The sequence below is a fragment of the Pantherophis guttatus genome, chromosome 4, assembly GCF_059756535.1.
Source record: "Pantherophis guttatus breed Tessera chromosome 4, ASM5975653v1, whole genome shotgun sequence".
Classification (NCBI taxonomy): domain Eukaryota; kingdom Metazoa; phylum Chordata; class Lepidosauria; order Squamata; family Colubridae; genus Pantherophis; species Pantherophis guttatus.
Window position 1 is genome coordinate 37664617 of NC_142066.1, and position 25066 is coordinate 37689682.

Below are 25066 nucleotides of genomic sequence, written 5' to 3' on the forward strand. Positions count from 1 at the left end.
GTTTCAGGTGATATGGCACAACTTTGAATAGCAAGGTTTGAGATGTGCTATAAAAACAGCAAAGCAAATACAGAATTTTTTTCAAGGTCCTATAGATCCAAGACATAAGTGACAAGGTATCTGGGTTATTATTGATATAAGGCAGCTTCCCTGACATGTAAGGGTGACACAGATTTTCTAAACAAACGAAATATGTTTTTTGGATGGTTTGAGGCCACAAACAACATTCCAGCAAGGAAGGCTGTTCCCCTTCCTGATGAGCAGGTGCTCAGATTTGATACAACTGCTGTTTGGAAGGTCATGTAGAAAGTCAATACTCAAAAAGCTGCAGGTCCTGATAATATCCTTGGGTGAGTAATTAAGTAGTGTCCTGAACAGCTGGCCACTGTTCTCACAGACATTTTCACTCTCTCTTTGCATCAGTCCATGGTTCCATCACATTTTAAGATTGCAATCATTGTAACAGTGCCCCCAAAAACTGTAATCACATGCCTTAATGATTACCATCCAGTTGCACTCACTTCCATTAGGATGAAGTGTTTTGAAAGGATTATATAGTTTTATGCCTTCCCCCTACATTTGACTCATTACAGTTTGCCTATCAGAAGAACCATTCTACAGATGATGCACTTTCCTGTGTGCTTCATCTTAGCTTGGTGCACCTGCAGGAAAAGAATACTCATGTGTGAATGCTGTTTGTTGATTTTAGTTTGGTGTTCACCACAATCATTCGTCACCATTTGGTGAACAAACTGAGCCTATTAGGTTTTAATACTCCTTTTTGTAGGGATAGGGGACGCAGTGGCTCAGTGGCTAAGATGCTGAGCTTGTCAATCACAAGGTCAGCAGTTCATAATCATAATCATAAGTTTATTTGTCAAGCATGTTGCTAGTCTGATTATTCTGGTTAGGCCCAATATAAGAGACTGTAGACTTTCTTGTGTCAATAATATTTATTTCTCATCTTCCTCAGGAACACTTTTGGACTGCAGGAAGTCTGACAGGAGTAAAGGCTTATATACAGAGGAGGCGGAGCAAATGGTAAGTAGTAACCAATGGCAAGGGACACAATGACATCACATAATGACATATATACAAGTACACATATTTACAGAGAGCAAGTTAGGTATTTTCAATTGTAACAAATCCCCCTCTAAACTACCTAACCAATGGTGGGTTATTAACATTATATATGTACATTAAGTTTAGAGGTCAAATATACATGTTGTTTGGTTGCTAATGGCTTAGTGAGGATGTCAGTGATTTGTTCATTAGTATCGCAATGAACAGCCTTAATGAACCCTATACTTGACAATTGCCTTACATGTTTATATTTGATATCGATATGTCGAGATCGTTGGCCTATTGCTTCGGAAGCTGATATATCTATTGCTGCTTTATTATCTTCATTGATAATAATTGGATAAATAGGTTCATCCCATACATTAGATAACAAATCATCGAACCAGGTTAAATTATTGACCGCTTTGGATAGACAAACGTACTCGGCTTCTGCTGTAGAAGTGGCAATTAAGTTTTGTTTGCCAGTGTACCAGGGCACCGTACAACCATTTATAAGAAAAACATATCCAGAGGTGCTTTTTCTGCTTTTTGAATCAGCAGCCCAGTCTGCATCGGCGTAGCAGGTCAACGTTGGTTTTTCAGAAATGAATGGTTCTAAGTATAGACATACATTAATGCTAGATTTCAGATATCTAAAAATTCTCTTAATTCCTTCCCAATGGTATAAGTTAGGATTGGTTACATGTCTTGACAACAAATTAACGGCAAGGGTGATATCAGGCCTAGTCCAATTAGATATGTATAATAAGGACCCAATAATTGATCGATATAAAGTGTTATCTTTGAATGGCTCGTGTTCATTGTGCACATTTCTATAAAAATCAGTTGACATGGGAGTTTCACAAATTTTTGAGTTAACCATATTGCACTTTTGTATGAGTTCTATAATTTTATCTTTCTGAGACAATTTGAAGCCCTTATCCATTTTATCAATTTGGACTCCTAAATATTTGTTTACCTTTCCTAATATTTTTAAATTGAAATGTTTGCCCAATTGTTTAGCAAAATCATCACATTTAATCTTATCTCATCCAAAATATAATATGTCATCAACATAAATCAAAACATATTCAATAGAATCATTATTTCTTTTTGTAAAAAAACAAAAATCAGATGAAGTAGCTATAAAACCCATATCATTCAGTATCTTTGATAAACATTCATACCACCGCTTGCCAGACTGTTTTAGTCCATAAAGACTCTTATTCAATAGCCAAATTTCTCCCTTTTTTGTATCCTTTCCTGGGGGGGCTTTTACATAAATTTCTTTATCAAGATCAGCGTGTAGATAAGCTGTCTGTACATCAAATTGATATACTTCTAGATTTAAGATGGAAGCTAATACCAATGCTGTTTTCACACTTTCTGATCTAACGGTTGGAGAGTATGTGTCCTCATAGTCATCTGGAAATCTTTGGGCAAAGCCTTGAGCCACTAACCTGGCTTTATATAGGAATTTACCATCCTCTAGCTCCTTGATTTTATAGATCCATTTAGTGCCAATGGGGGACTTCTCTGTGGGTAGATCTGTTAGTGAGTATACATTTAGTTCTTTCAAACTGTCCATCTCTTTTTTCATTGCTTCCTCCCACTTACTTTTTTCTTCTAGAGGTAACTTTAGTATGTCATCATATGTATTGGGAGTCAGGTGTTTAGCTTGGATAGACAGTACATAATCATCTAATCTTTTAGGGATTGTGCCTCTATTGGATCTAATGGGCCTATTCTGGGGATGTTCATCGCTATGCATATATTTAGTTTCTTTTTCTGTTAATTGGTCTACCTTCAGAGTGGGATGTCCTTTCTTCCATTCATCATTAATTACTTTTGGGTATTTGATTTTGCTCGTTGTTATACTTTTGGGGTTGGTATCTGATGTATAATGTTCTGTGTGTGTGTGTGTAGTGTTTTTTGATTCTGGATATATTTCGTTGAGATGTATTTTTGACCAGTTCATGTGTTCATGAAACACGGCAGATCTGGATACAATGAAATGGTTATTTTTATCAATGAAGCGATATCCCTTGATTCCTGATTTGTACCCCATAAATATTAGTCTTTTGGATACTTTCTCTCCTTTGCGCCTTAATTGTGTGGGGACATATACATCAGCAGTTACACCAAATACGTGTAAATGTCCAATTTTTGGTTTACTTCCATACATGAGTTCGTATGGAGTTTTGTTGATTGTACTTGACCATAAGCGGTTTATAGTGTAATTGGAATAAGTAAGGGCGTCAGCCCAGAATGATTGGCTCAAGCCAGCATCGTCTAATACACATTTAACCATGGTTTGTAGCAAACCATTTTTCCTTTCAGATACTCCATTTTGAAAAGGGGAGAAGGGACAAGATTTAAAGTGCAATATTCCTTGTGATTTTAGCCAATTTGAAAATTCGTTGGATAAGAATTCCGACCCCCTGTCGGTCATTATTTGTTTAATTTTAATATTGAGTTGTGTTTCTACCATTTTAAAGAACTCCTTGAATTTTTTGAAAACTTCACTTTTGTGGTTAAGGGTGTATACAAAACCGAATCTACTGTAGTCATTGACTATGGTTAGAAAGTATCTTTTTCTATATTTAATTGAAGGTTTCATTGGGCCTACTACATCCATATGGATTAATTGAAAAATTGATTGTGTGGTGCGAGTGGTTTTTTTGGGTCTAGGTTTATTTTTAAGTTTGGATGAATTGCACACTGAGCATTCCAAATAATTTTTACAGTTCTTTATTTTTAAATCTTCGGAACATTCTAACATCTTTCTTATGACAGGAAAACTTGCATGTCCTAGTTTTCTGTGGAGTAAGTGGCTACAATTATCATGTACAGGTTTTCCATTGTGTAAATTTTCAGACATATTAGTATCAGTAGTTGATGCATCATTATCATTACCCTCATTATCATTACCCCCTCTATTTTTCCTATACCCTTTATATGTGTGTCTCCCATTCCTCTTACTAGGACTTCATTTTGGTTTGCTACTTTAATGTAATATTTCTTTTCAGTGAAGTTGCTTAATATTTTTCTATTGTGAGTTGTATGACATGTGGCCCCAGAATCGATGAGCCAAGTGTTGAGTGAATCAGATGTTAAAGTGTCACTATTTCTTATTCCATATAGTGATCCTTTCTTATTTTCCCTAGGGTTATTTCTGTACATCTGTCTTTCTCTAGAATGTGGTGATTCCCTGCGTTTATATCTGTAGTCAGGGGAAGTTCTGTCTAAGAAATGTATTCTCCTATCTTTGTGTTGATATGTGTCACTGTATCCTGTGTTTTTGGGGCAGTCTCTTTTTTGATGTCTTTCAGATCCACATATTGAACATTCATGTGGGTATCTGTCTCTAACTCTAAAATCTGTCCTTTTTTGATTTCTACCTTCCCTTTGTTGTGCATATCGCTCCTTTCTAAGTCTATCTTCAGTAATAAGTTTATTGGTAAGGTTTTCTAAGGTAATTTGTTCTATACTTAAGTTATCGATTAAGGTAATATAGTTATCCCAGCTGTGGTCTAATGAATTGATTATAATGCTTTTCATAGTGTTGTCAGAAATAGTTTCCCCCCTTTGGATAAGATCTGCCCTGATTGCGTTCAGATTCAAGATATGTTCACTCATAGAGGTATCATGTTTTAGTTTGGCAGAATAGAATTCTCTAGAAATTTTTGTGGTGGTGGCTACACTTTTGCTATAGAACAAATTGAATAATTTTTGGTATGTTTCAAATACGGTTAGATTATGTTCAATACTGGGAAGTATACTTGGGGAAACAGAGGCAATTAATATATAATATGCTTTGTGATGGAGGCAGTCTATTTCATAAGTCCAAGGTTTGGCTGGTGGATTATCAATAAAAAATAAAACATTCTCTTTCAAATATGTAATCTGTAAACACTGGTTCCATTCCATTAAGTTGCTCCCATCTAATCTTAATTTTATAAAGTCTGAAGATAGTGTCCCTGAGTGTTGTGAAGTGTTATTTATGTTTAGGAGCTGTCCATGGTTTAAGACCTTAGCATACTCGCAATAAGGCCTGGGTATGGTAGATGCATGTCTGTATTTACTTATCTCTATGTTCTGGCTGGATCTGCGCTGACTTGTATCTATGTCTTCTTCTTTTTTCTTTGCAGGTTCGTTCTGCGCATGCTCAGTCCTCATTCTTCTCCAGCAGTCGACGAGGGAGGATCCTGTGTTTGCAGCTCCCGGGGTGAAGTCCCAGTCGGCCTTCTGTTCTTCGGCTTTGTTTCCGGAGGGCCTCTGGTGACTGAAGGATGCCTGGGATGCTGCCCTGCTCGTCGGGGAGTCTCCGAAGTCGTGACGATCGAGGAAGAAGCCACCGGAGGCTTGTCGGCCATTTTCTTCGAAGCAGTCAGGAAGTGGAGTTCAAGGCGCGCCGCCATTGTTGATGAAGCCGGGTTGCTCAGCGAGTCATTCTTCAGTAGGTAAGTATAATTGCCAGTGCATCTTTTTTCGGGTGGCTAGGTCTTTCTTTAGACAGTTTATTTCTTTTTGACTTTTGGTAGGTGATAGTTTAGAATTTTCTTTTTCATTTTCTGGTTGTTCGTTTGGTATTTTTAGTTTAGTCCCGAGTGCTGCAGTCAGCACCTGTATAGCATTATCTATTTCTAGTTCAGTAGGTTGGGTTTTGTTTTGTTTAAATAGTTGTTTTTTATTTGTTTCTGAACTTGGGTAGTCATCTTCTTGGTAGGTTTTGTTGCCTACTTTGTAGTTTGAGGTTTGGGGTTCTTTTAGTAATTGGTCGGCCATTTTGGGAGTATTAGGTGGGTAAGATGGCTGCCATGAAAAAGGCGGGAAGCTGTCGCTATCTTCGGTGTCGTTTTTAAAGTCAGGGGTTGAGTTTCTTACCTTGTATTTTTCTTGTTTGTTATTTTCGTTATCTGCAGCTGTTCCGTGGTCGTTTATCATGCTGCGGATTTTCACAAGCAGATTTGATTCAACTGTAGTTGTTTCTATTAATTCTAGTATGTTTCTTTTTACTTCATCTTCTTTGTTTGGGGTTGAGAAAATTTCTTCTGCTCCAACTAGTGGTTGTTTGTTTTGTGTTAGCAGTTCATTTTCTTGTAATTGCATTTGTTTCTTCATGTTTTCAATTGGTGTATATTTATCAGGAGTCAGCTGAGCTGCCATTCTTTTTGTTATGTATCTGGTGGCAGGTCTTCTTTTGTCTTTTTGTGAGTCTTGCATCTTTATGTTTGGTTGGGCCTACCAAACCATCCTCTTGCTACCAATATGTTGCTAGTTTGATTATTCTGGTTAGGCCCAATATAAGAGACTGTAGACTTTCTTGTGTCAATAATATTTATTTCTCATCTTCCTCAGGAACACTTTTGGACTGGAGGAAGTCTGACAGGAGTAAAGGCTTATATACAGAGGAGTCGGAGCAAATGGTAAGTAGTAACCAATGGCAAGGGACACAATGACATCACATAATGACATATATACAAGTACACATATTTACAGAGAGCAAGTTAGGTATTTTCAATTGTAACAAAGCATATATAAGATAACAGGTAATAGTATAAACATAATTTGAATACATGAAAAGAGTAAATAAAAAGGAACATTAGGACAGAGGTGGTAGGCCTGCTGGTGCTCTTATGCATGCCCTTACAGACCTCTTAGGAATGGGGTGAGGTCAACAGTAGACAGTTTAAGGTTAAAGTTTTGGGGTTTGGGGAAGAAACTACAGAGTCAGGTAGTGCATTCCAGAAATTGACCATTCTGTTGCTGAAGTCATATTTTCTGCAATTGAGTTTGGAGCGGTTTCCCTTGAGTTTTTATCTATTATTTGCTCGTGTATTGTTGTGGTTGAAGCTGAAGTAGTCATTGACAGGAAGGACATTGTGGCAGATAATTTTATGTACTCTGCTTAGGTCAGACTGAAGTCAGTGTAGTTCTATGTTGTCTAAGCCCAAAATTTGGAGTCTGGTGGCATAAGGTATTTTCTTGCAGTTAGAGAAATGGAGCACTCTTCTTGTAAAATATCTCTGGATTCTCTCAATTGTATTTATGTACGATATGTAGTGCGAGTTCCAGACAGATGAGTTGTATTCAAGCTGTATTTGGTCTAGCAAATGTTTTGTATGCTTTAGTTAGTAATACAACATTACCAGAGAAGAAGCTACACAAGATTAGATTAACAACTAGTAAAAGCTTCTCACTGACACTTTTAACTGCTTGATCCATTAGGGCAAATCCTTTCTCAGTTTCTTTCTCTGACTAAGTCAGGTCCTTCTTCTTTTTTCTGATTATGTCCTAGACAGCATTTCTTCCCCTTCTTTTCTGAGCTCATCCAAAAATTCTATTATATCACCCTCTTCTTCAGAATATTCCTCTTCTCACAAGTTCCCAAAGGAAATAGATTGTTGGTTATGAGAATGAAATGTAATGATATTGTTCCCCTCTTCTCTTGACAACTCCCTATGAGCTGACAAGAAATCTCTTAACCATTTGCTCTTTTGGGAATTTATTGATCTTTTACATCTTGAATGCCTGATGTGAAAGGAGCTGATTCATTTCCCCCAACTCAGTGTCTTGGTATACTCAAAGCTCCATTTATCCCAGAGAAGTGCTTCTCCTGCTTGTGTTAGTCACATTTTATTCCTGCAACACAGATAGCTTTCCTTCCTATCAAACACAGGGTTTATTGGGGTATTACTAGAGAAGTAGGTATACTACTAACTTGTGATTATTATTATTGGCAAGAAGTTTCAAGTGAGAGTATTTTCTCTTCTGGAATAATTTTTTTCTACATAGTAGAATATCGCCTTTATAGAAAACAGGTAATATTATGTTAAGAATACTTTCTGTCTGGGTATTTTTACAAAAAGAACTAAGGGTTGTTTTGATTAACTAAAAACTCATCTAAATAAGTGAGCTTTAATTTTCTGGTATTTGCTCTCTTCATATTTAATTGTTCACTTTAAAAGTTAAGTGGATTTTTATGCCTCCTTTCCTGCAACCTCCCTCTATGTTTAAGAATCTTCATAATGACAAGTGGGTTTCTGAAACAGTAACTTAAACCACCTGAAAGTTCCTCAAGTAGACTGTTTAATTGGGAAATACCTATTTCTCAAATACTAATACGGCACCAGTGTATGGCAACTTTCATGCATTCTAGTTTTAAACCATCCCTTTTCCATATTAACTCATTGGATCATTCTGATATAAACTGTTAAATTCTAGGCTCTATGTTCTAATTCAGCACATTCACTACAGTTTGAACATTTTGGAAATAATACTAAGCAGTGACAGCTAAAATAATGCATGGTTATTTTGATTTTAGGAACTCTAGTGAGATTTCAGGGAAAAAAATCCCAGGTTTCCCACCAGCATGGCTCAGTACAGTAATTGTCCCAATAATAGAATATACCAGGAGAATCCTCATTTTCTTGCTTGAGTTAAAGCTTAACATTAATTTCTGTCCATGAGACAAAATTATCTGTGATTTGATTTTTTTTTCTTTCTAAAAAGAGCAAAACTGTTCATCCATAAATGTAAGTAAATGTAATTGTGAAGTGCAAGTGATTTGTCATTACTTGCTTCCTAGGTCTGAAAGACAGTGACTGGCCCAATGTCACCCAACTGTCTTTGTGCAAAAAGACAAGACTAGAATTCCTGGCCTGCCAATTTCTAGCCTGGTGCCTTTAACCAGTTTACCACACTGGTTAGATACCTTTACTTGTATTCTTGTTTTACAGATGAATAAGCAGAAATGGAGAACCAAACTGACTTTATTTTGCTTGGATTTTCTGGCGATCCTCAACTACAGAACTGGCTCTTCTTGACATTTTCAATCATTTTTCTCATCACAGTGTCAGGAAACATCATAATCATTTTGATAATCAGAGTAGACCCTTCTCTCTCTGTACCCATGTACTATTTTTTATCTCATTTGTCCTTTGTTGATATGTGTTACTCAACTAATATTGTTCCTAAAATGTTAATGAATTTTCTTACAAAGCAACAGACTATTTCCTTCACTTTCTGTATCTTACAAATGTTTTGTACCCTTCTACTAGGTGTTACAGAGATTTTCCTATTGTCAGCAATGGCATATGATAGATACGCTGCAGTGTGTCACCCACTTCATTACATAATGATCATGAATAAAGCAATATGCACTTACTTAGTTTTAGGAGCATGGCTAATAGGCTTGCTATCTGCAACAATAAACACAGTGCCCATTTTTAAGTTACACTTTTGTGGCCTCCGTGAAATTAATCACTTCAGCTGTGAGCTTCCTCCATTATTGAAAGCATCCTGTTCTGACACTTTACTAAGTAATGTAATCCTTTTGTCTTTTGCTGTTATGTGTGGACTTGGTTCCTTCTCACCAACATTGGTCTCTTATATTCATATCATCTCCACTATCATGAAGATCCATTCTGCAGAAGGTAGAAGTAAAGCTTTCTCTACATGCAGTTCACATCTCATTGTAGTAGGCTTACAATATATGACAGGAATGTCCCAGTACATGAAACCCAGCAATGTTTCTTCTATTATAATGGACGAGATTATCTCTGTTCAATATAACATTTTGACCCCAATGCTGAATCCAATTATCTATAGTCTGAAAAATAAAGAAGTGAAGAGAGCACTTAAAGGAATGTTTAAGCAAAAAATGAATACTTGATCTAACTTATACTCATTAGTTACATATGGATACTTTAAAGATGAGTCTCTATATACCTGTGTGTTATTTTTGTGTTTGTATATGTAAAGAGATGGAAAGAGGGTAAGAAAAGAGAATACGGTTTTACCACTTATAAACTTAATTAAGATTTGGAAAGCTTCAATTTATATCCAGGAGATATAAGTGTACAATGCAGATGACTATAATCTGATAATTTACAATTCTTTTAGGACTTCTTATGTCCATTTTATTTAGCCTACCTGATTCTTTTGCAGACTTCTTCTACAAACTGAACTTAAACTGGTAATGTCTAGGGGACTCATTCACCATAAGCCATGGTTTAATGCTATTGAAGGCAAATATACATGTTCCAGTATAATGTTGCAGAATTGGTCAGATTTTGACTTGTGATTTACTGTTGCTTCACAGTTAGAATTGTGCTTTTTTGTAAAAATTTCACCTGTTTGCTATTTCACTTTTAAGTATATTTTGCCAATATTTCTTTTTTACAAGATTTTTTTTTTTTTTTTTTGGTGACAGCATTAATACATTCATCAAAATGGATTTATATATTTTCTTCCTTTTGAAAATCTCCTTTTCTGAACATCAGCATCATTTATTAGCTGGTACTTGAATAGGAGACCATGGCTGGATTCTGAAATCCAGCAAAATATTGGTGTGTTATTGCTAAATGTATTTATCTGTCTAGTTACTAGAAAACTAGAATAACACAATGATGTCTTTGTCAGTAAAATTAGGAAAGAGTGCCTATTGATTAAATTAGTAGCAAATATAGAAATATTTAGAAGGAAGGAAGTGCTTTCACACTTAAAATAATAGATAGCCCAACAGTTGATAAATTCAGGTTTCATCTTCTAAGCATTTACATCATGGCTATTGTTAAAAATGGGAATATGGGAAGTTTATTTCAAGTATGCCATGACTTTTCTTTGTGTGCAGTATACTACAGACATGCAATAAACTCCTCCTCCTCCTCCTCCTCCTCCTCCTCCTCCTCCTCCTCCTCCTTCTCCATAGTGTCCACCACTGGAGGTTTTTAAAAAGATATTAGACAATCATTTGTCTGAAATGGTACAGGGTCTCCTGCTTGAGCAGGTGGTTGGACTAGAAGGCCTCCAAGGACTTTTCCAATTCTGTTGTTCTGTTATTTTTTTTTCCTTTCTCACCCTTCATTTTCTTTTTGTTTGTGTTTGCACTGTCTTTTTTTCAAGTTCTTTAATAGGTGGTGCTAATTTCTTTTCCTAGTTATGGCCTTAGTTTAAAAGATACAGTAGGAAATGTTTATTTTGAGATCTCAATGTTTAGAACTTAATGTGAAATGGAATGCCAGATTTTATTTCAAATTGGTTATCAAATTTCAGGAAAATAAAATATTTTATACCATGTCATTTATGGTTACTGTTTGACACCTGCAAGACTTTAAATGGCTCACAGCATTTACAGTGTAAAATTCTAGATTTTAGAAAATGAAATAAAATGCAAAAATTCCACACTCATATTCACAATTTAAGTATTCAAAATCATTATTAAAATTTAACATTTACTATGACATTAAGGTTCTTAATGTTTTCACCTGATTCCAAAAAGTCATGAGTGGGGGCCATCTTTACTTTGTGGGTTAACTATTTCCAATAGGGGAGATGCTACATGGAACACCCACTTTCGGGGACCCTTCCTCTATGTACTCCGTAATTGTTCAAGTAGGTTGTACTTGAACAATTGGCAAAAAGTGGTTTTTAAGATAGTTAGGATCTGGGATATAAAGGGCTTTATGAGTATGTCTATGGAGATACTCAATCATCCAGGTCATAGTTGTCTCAAAGGTGCTTTTTTTTTTCTCCAAGGGGCAACTGGACTTTCTGGTTTTTCTTTGAAGATGTTTTGCTTCTCATCCAAGAAGCTTCTTCAGTTCAGAAACATCTTCTAAGAAAAACCAGAAAGTTCAGTTGCCGCTTGGGGAAAAAAAAAAAAAAGCACCTTTGTGCTTTATAAGTACAAACCAGTACATTACTGGCAGCTTCTTTAGCAGATAAAACAGTATCACATGAGCATGTATATGTGTGCTGCTAGGTCTCATGGCAACAGACTACATTTCAAATACATTGTGGGCTTGAAATATGTTTCTGAAAATGTTGGAATGCACACACTTTCAAAACTAGGAAATGGTTTGCATGGCTTCAATTGGTTTCTTGACAAAAGCTGTGTCTGCACTCTAGTTAATACGAATGAAAGAACTATAGTTTATATATATATATGTATGTATGTATGTATGTATGTATGTATGTATGTATGTATGCTGTATAATTTGAGGTAGAAGTTGATATACCATATAAAGGGGTAGAAAGATAGAGATGATAGAAGAAAACGAACATCTGAAAGTGTTTTTAGTTGTGTTGAATATAATAAATTCTGGTGTAAATCTTTCAGGAAATCTGTAGCCATTCTTTGAGGGATGATGAACATGCCTTTTTTATCATCAGGTAACTATTACTACATCATCAGCATCAACATCACTATCATGTGGTGAAAAGGAATCATGTGGGGAAAATGCTATCAAAACATTTAAAAGTGAAAAGAGAAACTTCACTATGAAAACATCATCAAACTTTGGAACACCTAGTCTTTACCATATTAAAGAGATGTTGAAGAGAAAACATTATCAAAAGTCTTCAGCATGGTCATAAAATGGGGATAGGATGTTCTTTAAGAATCAGGTCTCAAATTATCAATATAGACTTAGTGAAGGACATGCATATAGCAGTAGGAAGAGATCTTATCTTCTACACACATATAAACACATATGGGAGAGAGAGAGAATGAGAAAGAAACACACTCATTTTAAACCTCCTCTCATAAAGAATGAGTTTAATGAATTAGATCCAAACACACCATAGATAGAATTAGAGTTTGTAGTCCATTTTTTTAAAAAGAATGTGCTACTCTAAACATGAATTGGATTTAGATCCAATTCAAAATATTGGGATAATGATAAGCAAAAATAAATTCAATCATTTAATTTTTCTTACATATTCTTCCAAGTGCCCTCTTCACTTCTTTATTTTTCAAACTATAAATAATTGGGTTCAGCATTGGGGTCAAAATATTATACTGAATAGAGAAAATCTCATCCAATGTAATGGAAGATACACTGCTGTTTTTCATGTACTGGAACAATCCTGTCATATATAACAAACCCACAACAATGAGGTGGGAGCTGCAGGTAGAGAAAGCTTTGCTCCTGCCTTCTTTGGAATGGATCTTCATGATAGTGGAGATGATACAAATGTAGGATATTGAAGTTGTTATGAAGGAACCAAGTCCACAAATCAATACAGAAGTCAAGAGAATGGTATTATTTAGGAAAGTTTCAGAACAGGATGCTTTCAGTATGGCAGGAAGTTCACAGCTGAAGTGATTAATCCTATGAAGACCACAAAAGTGTAAATTCAATGTGGGCACTGTGTTTATTAATGCAGTTAACAAACCCATTAACCATACTCCCCAAACCAAGTAACTACATATTGCTTTATTCATGATCATTATGTAATGAAGTGGGTCACACACAGCAGTGTATCTATCATAAGCCATTGCTGAAAGTAGGAAAATCTCTGTAGCACCTAGTAGAAGAGTACAAAACATTTGAATCATGCAGTGAGTGAATGAAATTGTCTTTTCCTTCATTAGAAAACTAATTAACATCTTAGGAACAGTATTACTGGAGTAACAAATGTCTACAAAGGACAAATGAGACAGAAAATAATACATGGGTGTAGAGAGAGAAGTATCTATCCTGATTATCAGAATGATTGTGATATTTCCTGACAATGTGACAAGAAAAATGATTGAGAAGATCAGAAAGTAAAAGATCTGTAGTTGAGGATCATTAGAAAGTCCAAGGAAAATAAAGTCTGGTGAATCAGTTTGGTTCTCCATTCCTCTTTATCCTCTTTATCATCTATAAAACAACAATAAATAAACAAAAATATAGGACAATGCACAGCCAGGTTTAAAGGGTGTCAATCCCCCTTGATAAATCATCCAATTTAGACATTGTATAATCACATTGGGTTCCTTCTACAGCAGAAAAAAACTTCATAAAATCACAAAATGTTGACTCATTGGCCGAAGGTTTAAGATGATGATGATTAATGCTCATAGAGTAAACATTAAACTTTATTAAAAATTAAATTAAAAAAAAAATAAAAGCCTATAGGTGTATTACATTGCTGTAACAACTATCAAATTGTATTCTTGGAAAACTTTTTCTTTAAGGTTTAAGGTTTTTCTTAAACTTTTGGGAGTTTTTAACATTAAAAGGTTAGTGAAGTATAAAAATATCAGTGATTATTCTTTTAGTCATCACTACTGACAATTTTCTTCAAAGTATGGTGAATGAGCGGATTTAGAAATGTCTATTAAGTTTTAGGTGTCTATATTAGATTCATCCAATGAGTCAACAGAATAAAAATAGGAAGTTTGAAATGTGGCATACATTGCCAATATTAATGGTTGAGAGGCAGAAATTTTCTAGGCTATTAGTATTTTTCTATTACTCAAGGTTCCCCTTAAATAAAAATAAAAATACATAAAGTTTAAGAACTGGTCACCCAAACATTATGAAGATTTTGAAGACATATAAAATTGCTTCATGTAGTTACAAGAAATGAAAATGAAGAATTATACTCACCTTTTAGAAGGAATGTTTCAGCACAGAGCAAGCAGAAATCTGAGAATCCAAGCTCATGTACTTACATGTCTTTTTAGTTAACTAAAACGCCTTATATTGTTTCATAAAAGAATATATAATTTCACAATTTACAAAAAAGCTATTCGAGAAGAAGAAATGCTCCCACTTGAAAAGTCCTCATCAATAATTTTATCACAGTTTGAAGATGGATGTATTTCCCTAACATATGGGAAGCAAATTATGATGCATGTAACAAACACAGAGAGACACACACACACATCATATATTTACAATTTGGAGAGAGAGAGGAAAAGACTTTAAGAAAGGAAGAGAAAGGGAGTTCATGGAGGCAGGACATCATCCCTTTAACACTTATCTCCTTTTAACACTTTTCCTTTATATATATATAAAAATCATAGTCATGACATAGATCAGCAATTTTTGGAGAATTTCCTGGGCAGTCTCTCTTCTTTGCTTTTTCACAAGTAACCCAAACCACAAGATAAATGAGTTTTAAGTTTCCTTAGAGAAAAATCTATCAAGTAATCTTTGCCTTGCATCCTATTTATTTTAATGTTTATCATTTCCAAAAGTTGTGGGTGCTCCAACATTGAAGGTTTTAAGAAGAGATGGGCCAACCACTTGTCTGAAATGTTGTTTGAGCAGGGGGTTGAACTAGGAGAACTCAAAGGTGTTTCCCAATTCTGTTATTCTGTAAATTTACTGTAAAATCAGAGACAGAATCTTTTCTCTGTCTGTAATCAAATGAACAAAATTTTAGGATACTCTTTACTGAGGAGCATTTTATTAAAAAAGCAGGAAAAAAATCTATCAAAGGAATCAACAATATTTTACATTTAGTGTTTAGTATACCACAAATTAAAAATAATAAAATACAGCACATTAAATTATTTCAGCAATGTAAGAATTTAAATCTTAAAACTAAAAGCTCCACAATTTGTTATTTCAAAATACAAAGAAAAAAAAAGAAAAAAAGTGCTAAAGCATTATAGATAAGCATTTGTTACTAACTTTCCTTTTTCATATTCCAATTAATTTACAATATTGATAGATATTTACTTTTTTATGTGCTTTGGAATTCAAATCTTTAGTCAGCTGTTTTTCTCCTTAAAAGCAGGTACTTTTATTGTCCTTGCATTGCTTTTGCACAATGTATATAGTATGTGGTGTTAAAATTCCTTGATGGTGCTATATGGAGTGCCAAATATTGTCTAAATGTTTCTCTAAGTCTCAAGTTTCTTTTAACCCTGTGGGAAATTCATTACAATCTATTTCAAACCAAATCTGATTGATTTTTAAAATTAGACCTTACATTCTGTCAAAAAAGATTAACATTGGTTATTCAAAATATCAAATACATATCTAATTGTAATTTTTATCACTTTTTATTTTGTATTAGTGAATTCTTTGATACCAAAAATGCTTTGCTCAATTGTTTATAAATTATAAAGTTTGAAAGTTTATAGAAATCTTGTAGAACTTTTTTTTTTCATGAATTTATTTGAATGGCTCCATTATAATTTAAATCCATCACCATTTGTTGATTGACTTTGTTCCTCCCTCCCTCTCTCCTCCTCACCCCCTTCCCTCCCATCTCCCTCTTTCTCCACCCATTGCCCTTTACAAAGTGAGTTTGGGCAAATTATATCTTCCAAATTCTCTAAGCCACTTACTTCCACTCCAGGAGGTTTTGGATGGCAGATAAATTGCATTTTAATGTAGTAAATGACATGGAAGCTTAAACAAAGTTTTTTTATTTCTTGAATTTTCTCCTCAGGTTGCAACCAAATGTGACATTTTATATCATATTCTAAAGGCACGCTCTTCTTCTACATTTTTCATCCTATAACCAAGGACTCGGGAAATGGGTGACCATGCTGAAATTGTGTGCTATGTAAATTTGAAAACTGAGGATAATTTATATTCAAATAATATTTCCAAACAAAGAGGGAGCACAGTCTTTGGGAAATTTTAGAACACCATCCAATCTGTTTTGTGGAGTTCAAGATAAAAAATAAAATAAATTAACATATTCTGTTTTGAATTCTCAGTGTTTTATACAATAAATCATCTTAAAAACTGGGGAGGCGGATTCCATATTTTATCCTGAATTCAGGAAAAAAATGTTATATTACTAGATGTTTTATTTTCAGTTTGAACATTTGAAAGTCTATATCACAAAATATCATTGATATTAATAAATGTCTGTGTCACTAAATGTCACTAAATATATGCTAATGAATCAAAACCAATGACATACCTTTGGATCAAAATAAGCAATTAATGAAGAAATTGGGGAAGGTGGCAAGGAAGTAGCAATATATAGTGGAGTAGGTGAAATAAAATGATCAGGGCAAAAGGATATAATAGTTCTTTTGAAAGTATTAATATACCTGCATGGAAATATTCTTATTCTATAATTTCTTCAATCTAGTGAATTCTTATAGAAGTATTTCAGCATGTATATAGCCATTTTTTTAGGGATAATTAATATTTATTTATTTAATATTAATATCTTTCAGAATATATCTAAATGGGAAAAGACAAAATGGCTGGAATTGTCCCCAAAAGACAGAATTATCACTGTGGAAACATCATCACACTCAAATGCAATTCACTAATCTTTACCAGCTTAAATACATATTGGGGGGAGGAGTTAAAATACTCCCAATACCCAGACAAGTTCATAATATATATATAGGAATTTGCTAAAGAATTGGTCATAAATTATAAGTTGATAGGCTTCCCCATTTTTCACTTTATATATTTGTTGTATAAATTGAGCCTTTTCAAATTTTAATCAAGAGATAAAAGCATGCGTTGAGCGGTAGCACAATATCCTTCAAAATGTAGGTGGCCATTAAAACACAGAGACCCAACAGAAACTTAAATCTATACACACACATAGAGTGGACAGTCATCATGAAAGTTTTCAAATGAAACAATAATAACTTGTTTAATAACTTAATAATAATAACTAATATGTAATCCCCAAATTCACTAAAGTAGAATAACAATGCTTAGGTTTCTCATGAGTAACCCTTTTTGAAACAATGACCATATTCAATATTATTTACAACAATTCTAACATGAACTCAATAAAACTTTCTACAAAATAAAGCAACATTGACATAAAAACAATTCTAGCATTTTACTTTTTTGTAAATATTCTTCTAAGTGCCCTCTTTACTTCTTCATTTTTCAGACTATAGATAATTGGGTTCAGCATGGGGGTCAAAATGCTGTACTGAATAGAGAAAAGTTCATCTAGAGTAATTGAAGAAACACTGCTAGGTTTCATGTACTGGGACATTCCTGTCATGTATAGCAAGCCCACCACAATGAGATGAGAGCTGCAGGTAGAGAAAGTTTTTCTTCTGCCCTCTTCAGAATGTATCTTCATGATGCTGCTGATGATGTGAATATAGGAAACCAAAGTTGGTAAGAAGGAACCAAGCCCAAAAATCAATACAGAAAACAAAAGAATACAATTATTAAGAAAAGTGTCAGAACAAGATGCTTTCAAAAATGGTGGAAGTTCACAGCTGAAGTGCTTAATTTCAGGAAGGCCACAAAACTGTAAGCCAAATATAGGAACTGTGTTTATGGTTGCAAACAACAAGCCCATTAGCCATGCTCCTATAACCATATACATGCATAATGCTTTATTCATAATCATTATGTAATGAAGCGGGTGACAAACAGCACTGTATCTATCATATGCCATTGCTGAAAGTATAAAAACTTCTGTAACACTTAATAGAAGACTGAAAAACATTTGCGTAACACAGCTGATAAAGCAAATTTTCTTATGTTTCATAAGAAAGTTCATTAACATCTTAGGGACAATATCTGCAGAGTAACAGATATCAACAAAAGACAAATGAGACAGGAAATAATACATGGGTGCAGAGAGGGAAGGATCCATTCTTATGATCAAAATTATTGTGATGTTTCCTGACACTGTAAGTAGGAAAATGATTGAAAAGATCAAGAAAAGGAAAATCTGTAGTTGGGGATCATTGGAAAGTCCAAGAAAAAGGAAGACCAATGAATCAGTTTGGTTCTCCATTTTTGTTTACTCATCTGTAAAATAAAAATAAACACGTAAGTAGAATATAGGACAAAACACAATCAGTTTATATAATATTAAATTGTTTTGCTTTCAACTCTCTCTCACATTCACTCAGGTTCATAGTTAGTGATACTATGATACTTATATCTTAGAAATTCCTGCATATTTTGAAAAAAAATAAATCTACAGAAAAGTAAATCTAATGAATCAATATGAAAAGTTATGTGAAAATAGAACATTTAAAAAATTGCACACATTGAATCCATTAAAAAGGCAGAGATTTTCTGAAGTTTTCCTGTTAGTTGGTTATATACCAAAAACAAAGTGAAAATGTAGTTAGATTTAGAAGTCTGACTATTCAAGTAATATACACATTAGCATGAAGATTTTTCAAGGTAAATAATTTACTTGAATATATTTGCAAGAAATGAACAGAAGGCTTATACTTACTTTATTTTACCTTTCAAAATAAACATGAAAGTATGGACTAAACAATGACCCCCCACTCCAAGTCCATTTATCCACACCCATCAGTTGTTGTTGTGGTTTTTCCCAAAAAACATGTTGGCAGAATTTACTCTTGAGGTATTATTATACATGCAGTATAAATTCTGTAATTTAAAAATAGTATCCCATAAGGAAAAATATCCCCACATGAAAACTCCTTTCTAATGATTATCAGTGGCTTATAGTTATTTCTCAAACAGTTGTTTGTATGAGGAGGAGTTCATTAATTCTTCCTATTTAAAAGAAGAGATGAAAAAGAAAGAAAAAAACTGATAAAACATGTTTTATTTTTCATTAAAGAGAAAAGAATCCAAAAGCAAAGAAGTCCCCCCAACCCCTGCCCCCTAGGACAGATGATATAGCAGTGAAAGTGCACCTCACCATATACATATCCCACAACATTATCTGGAACTGATTTCAGAGGAAGGAGGAAATTGATGAAGAACCATTACCCCATACTGGGTTGTTCAGAAATACACCATGATGAATGATATTGAAACTCACTGAGATGTCAAGGGAGACTAGGATGGATATACTATTCCAATCAAAGTCATCCATATGTCTCAGTGCTATATCCTGGCTGAAAACTGACTGCAGTTGGTATTAATCATCTGCTTCCTCTAGAGACCTTGAAAGCTACAGACCTAATGATCTCTGTACAAGACAACAATAGGAAAATATTGGTAAACGTGCATATAAACAATAGGGCACTCTTATTGAAAATATATATTTGAAATAAGAAATGTAACCTCTGAAAAGATACTAATATTTTTAAAACTTAGTACATGTGAATTCTTCCAAATGATAAGAAATATCACTAGAATTTGGTTGCTTTATTCAATATCAAAGAAATCTGGGTTTTGTATCTGTTGCAAGTTGTTTCAGAATAAAATGGACAACAAATCAACTCAAGAATGCAAAAGCAAACAAAAATTGGTAGCCTTTACCATATATTTTTGGAAAATCTAAAGAAAGTAAAATGTACTTCAACACAAATCTTAACCATCCAAAATTAAAAACTTATGTTAAAAAAAAATGCTCTAGGACCATGATGGCGAACCTATGGCACGTGTGCCACAGGTGGCACGCGGAGCCATATCTGTGGCTCTAGCTCGGGTCCAGCGCGCATGCATGCATTGGCCAGCTGATTTTCAGGCCTTCTGGGCCCATCAGAAGTCAGGAAACAGGCTGTTTCTGGCCTCCAGAGGGCCTCCAGGGGGGTGGGGAAGGCCATTTTTGCCCTCCCCAGGCTCCCAGAAAGGCTCTAGAGCCTGGGGAGGGCGAAAAACAGGCCCACTGGGCCATCACGTGCCAAAAGTGGGGGGAGTTTGGGGGGTGGGGCGCATTGAATTATGGGTGCGGGCATGTGCACGCATGGCCCCCTGCACTCCCCCGTCTTTCAGCACGTGATAGCAAAAAGGTTAGCCATTGCTCTAGGACAAACAATATATGAAGACAGGGAAACTATAGGCATGAGTACTTGAATATGTAGTATATACTGTACATGGTTTTGGTGATGCAATAGTCAAAGGAAATAATTCAGATGATTATTCAAGAAATGTTGTAAACATGATAATGAAAATTTCCTTCTTTTGGCAGAAACATAACATCTGATCACAGGGCAGAAACTATTGCAAATTGTTAGAAATAAAATCAATAATGTAAGCCAGGTAGAAAAAATACATGAATATATTTCTATATGTGAACATTTTATGGGACATTGTCCAGTAGATAACACGACTGGAGTAAAATTATACATTTTAAGTTGATTGTTTACAAAAATTGAATGTATACAAAATAATTTGAGAGGCTAGGGATATGATAATGCTATTGAGATAATTTGGTGTAGTGGTTAAGTTATCAGGTTAGAAATTGGGAGACTGTGAATTATAGTTTTCCTTAGGCATGAAGCCATCTATGTGACTTTGGGCAAGTTACTCTTTTTTTCTCTCAGCTTCACCTACTTAGTTTTTGTTATTGAAGGCAAAATAGGAGGCAAAGACATTAGCCATGTTTAATCTCTTGAATTGGTCAAAATTAAAGATCTGATTTTAAAAAATAAATAAATAAATAAATATATAAATATATATATATATATATATATATATACATATACATATATATATATATATATATGTATATATATGTATATATATATATATATATATATATGTATATATATATATATGTATATATATATCTATATATTTTTATATATATAAGGGCCCAAGAACTTGTGAATGAGATTTCACAGAACCTAGGGCTGAAGAACAACTAAGTTTACATAGGTAAAACCTGGCTAGAAAGAATATGCAGATAAAAGCCAATGAAAAAAAGAAAAAAGATACATTATGCCTTTACAGGGAGGATAATTGGGAAGTGGGTGTGGCCCACTGAGGACGCCTTAAGAGGTAGAAATAGCTATCTGGGTCTCCCAGGAAGCAACACAGAGTTGCAGTTTGTCAGCAGAAAAAGGGCCCAAGAACTTGTGAATGAGATTTCACAGAACCTAGGGCTGAAGAACAACTAAGTTTACATAGGTAAAAACCACAAAATTCTTTTATGTTATACAAAAATCATAAAACTAATTTTTAGGCTCAAAAAACATTACAGAGCATTGAAACACATTCATCAAAAATACATTTCAAGCTATGAAATATACTTTTGAAGAAAAATAAAATAAGTTTAAAAACGGTCTTATTACCAAAGAAATTGCAGAATCTTTTCTCATTAACGCCAAACCCTTGCAATAGAAAGCAGCAGAATAAGCAGGAAGAAAATTTATTTTGACTACAAATCTCATCTATGATCTAAAAGTAAATTTAAAACTAACTTTGTTTATATTAGATACAACAGCCCTATCCTTAATATAAAGGTTTAGTATAGCCTTTTCAGTATCCTAGATCACATGGAACATGTAGAATTAAAACGAATATGAATTACTGCAGCTTTGTAAACATTTACAATTGAAATTGACAGGAACTTCACAAGCAATGTGATGTTGATGTTACACTAATACATGAGAAACTCTAAGCATGCTTTATGTTCAGGCAGTACAATATTTTCACAGCAATAAATATGCCAGATACATTTCTGAATACTTCTACAGCTCTCATACTATATTGAATTTTGTCAATTCTCAGTCACCTATGGGAACATAACTTCTCAATATCAAAGTTTAATTTAAAGTCATTCAAGGTCTATATTCTCAAAAGACAGATTGTCTAGTCACCCTTTCTATGTAAATATGTAAGTAAGCTTTGAAATTGTCATAATGAAATTTGTTTCTATAAGAGCAGCACGAGTATCTGTTCCAATCCAAGTTATTATATCCTAGTGATTTTGAATTATGAATATTGTGATTAAAAATTCAAATTTGCTATTATTTTAATAATTTGTATTGTATAATATATACACATTACAATATGCTAACAAGCAGAATTGAGGAAAGGACATTTTTCAATATGATAGAGTCCCCATGAAAGAGAAGAAACTTCAGATCACAGAGTTGTTTGTTCAGGAGAAGGTCTTGAAAGACCTAGATAGATAGAAAGAGCTAGATAGTGTCTGAACAAAGAGAAATTCATTTTTGTAGCTCTGCAATCATCTAGTATTTACTTTTTTTGTAATTATTCTTCTAAGTGCCTTCTTCACTTCCTCATTTTTCAGACTATAAATAATTGGGTTCAGCATGGGGGTCAAAATGCTGTACTGAATAGAGAAAAGCTCTTCTAGTGTAATTGAAGAAACACTGCTAGGTTTCATGTACTGAGACATTCCTGTCATGTATAGCAAACCCAACACAGTTAGATGAGAGCTGCAGGTAGAGAAAGTTTTTCTTCTACCCTCTGCAGAATGTATCTTCATGATGCTGCTGATGATGTGGATATAGGAGACCAAAGTTGGTAAGAAGGAACCAAGTCCAAAAATCAACACAGAAAATAAAAGAATCCAATCATTAAGAAAAGTATTAGAACAAGATGCTTTCAATAGTGATGGAAGTTCACATCTGAAGTTATTAATTTCTCGAAGTCCACAAAACTGTAAGCCAAATATGGGAACTGTGTTTATGATTGCAGACAATAAACCCATTAGCCATGCTCCTATAACCAGGTAAGTACATAGTGCTTTATTCATGATCATTATGTAATGAAGTGGGTGACAAACAGCACTGTATCTGTCGTATGCCATTGCTGAAAGTAGAAAAACTTCTGTAACACTTAGTAGAAAACTGAAAAACATTTGCATAATGCAACCAGTAAAGGAAATTGTCTTTTGTTTCATAAGAAAATTTATTAACATCTTAGGGACAATATCTGCAGAGTAACAGATATCAACAAAGGACAAATGAGAGAGGAAATAATACATGGGTGCAGAGAGAGAAGGATCCAGTCTTATGATAAAAAATATTGTGATATTTCCTGACAGTGTTATTAGAAAAATGATTAAAAAGATCAAGAAAAAGAAAATCTGTAGTTGAGGATCACTGGAAAGTCCAAGAAAAAGGAAGACTAATGAATCAGTTTGATTCTCCATTTTTGTTTAGTCATCTATAATAATAATAAAAAAAATGTAAATATCAGGCGAAATACAACTCAGTTTAGATAATATTAAACTTTCCTACTTTCAACTCTTCATTACATTTGATTAAGGTTTTGCATGGAAAGTTTGGCTCACTTTTACATGTCTACATGCACACACACACACACACACACACACACACACAAATCATGAATAATTTTGATTTGTAGGCAGAAGTCTTAATATGCAAAGTTAAAACTATTAAAATTGGAGAACATATTAATATTAAGCTCTAAGTCAAACAGGAAAATAAAGAGTCCACCCAGTGTAGTTTATTCCTGAGGCACTTATCAGCCTGTATTCTTGGAAAACCTGGAATTTTCTTAAACTTATTGTGGTTGCTAAAATTAAAAAAGGAATGAATACCCTGAGTGTCATTTTAGCTATCATTGCTTACAGTTATTTCCAAAGTGTCCAAAGTGCAGTTGGTCAGCTGAATTGGAACATGTCCTAGACAGTTGTGTAAAGTTTTGGGAGTCTGTACCAGATTCATCCAACGAGTCAATATAAAAGTTGGTATATGAATATAGAGCATTTTTTTAAAAAAGCGATATATCTTGGCATTCCATTAATATTTGGGAGGTACAGATTTTCTGAATCATCAGCATTTTCTTACTAGTCAATTGTAACTATCAATAAGGTGGAAATGTATTTAGGTTTAGAATTGCTCACTGTTCAAGCAATATACATATAATTGTGAATATTTTTAAAGGTAGAAGAATTTACTTGAATGTTCTTGCAGGAAATGACCAAAAGGATTGCACTTACCTTTCTTTCAAAATAAACATGAAGGTAGGGACTGAGCAATACTCCCAACTCCAAATCCATTTATTTGTATTTCTGTTAAGTGAACAAAATCAAATCCAAAGTTCTTTTCCAAAACATGTTGGCTGCATTTATCCTTGATGTATTATTATCCATTCTATACAAAGGCATCATAAATTCCACAATCTAAAAAGATGGTATCTCAGAAGGGACAATATTCCCACATGAAAACTCCTCACCAATATTCCCACATGAAAACTCTTTGGTTTATAGTTATACTCATTTCTCCTATGAACTTCTCCTTAAGAGCTGTGGTGGTGCAGTGGTTAGAATGCAGTATTGTAGGTTAGTTCTGCTGACTGAGGGCTGCCTGCAATTTGGCAGTCTGAATCTCACCAGGCTCAAGGTTGACTCAGCCTTCCATCCTTCTGAGGTTGGTAAAATGAGGAGCCAGAATATTGGGAGCAATAGGCTGATTCTAAACTGCTTAGAGAGTGTTGTAAAGCACTGTGAAGTGCTGTTGCTATTGCTATGACTGAACAATGAAAAGTGCATGGATTCTCCATATTTTAAAGAAGGGATGAAAAAGAAAGGAAAACTTGATGAAAAACTATTTTTTTTAAAAAAAATGGGAAAATAAAACAAAGCAAAAATAAAGAAACACATATAT

General features: G+C 34.1%; 4 protein-coding genes across 4 annotated transcripts; 1 reads left to right on the forward strand and 3 right to left on the reverse strand.

The window, feature by feature from the left end:
- The first annotated feature begins 8818 nt into the window (after positions 1-8818).
- Positions 8819-9739, forward strand: LOC117668774 (olfactory receptor 5A1-like). Its single transcript, XM_034422837.2, has one exon. It carries the CDS (start codon positions 8819-8821, stop codon positions 9737-9739), a length of 921 nt encoding a protein of 306 aa, XP_034278728.2.
- A 2857-nt stretch (positions 9740-12596) lies between these two features.
- On the reverse strand, positions 12597-13693 carry LOC117668775 (olfactory receptor 5BS1-like). The gene has a single exon (XM_034422838.2). It carries the CDS (start codon positions 13691-13693, stop codon positions 12773-12775), a length of 921 nt encoding a protein of 306 aa, XP_034278729.2. The 3' UTR covers positions 12597-12772.
- Positions 13694-17619: 3926 nt separating this feature from the next.
- Positions 17620-18540, reverse strand: LOC117668902 (olfactory receptor 5A2-like). The gene has a single exon (XM_034422956.2). It carries the CDS (start codon positions 18538-18540, stop codon positions 17620-17622), a length of 921 nt encoding a protein of 306 aa, XP_034278847.2.
- Positions 18541-22653: 4113 nt separating this feature from the next.
- Positions 22654-23586, reverse strand: LOC117668776 (olfactory receptor 5A1-like). The gene has a single exon (XM_034422842.2). It carries the CDS (start codon positions 23584-23586, stop codon positions 22654-22656), a length of 933 nt encoding a protein of 310 aa, XP_034278733.2.
- Between the last annotated feature and the right edge of the window lie 1480 nt (positions 23587-25066).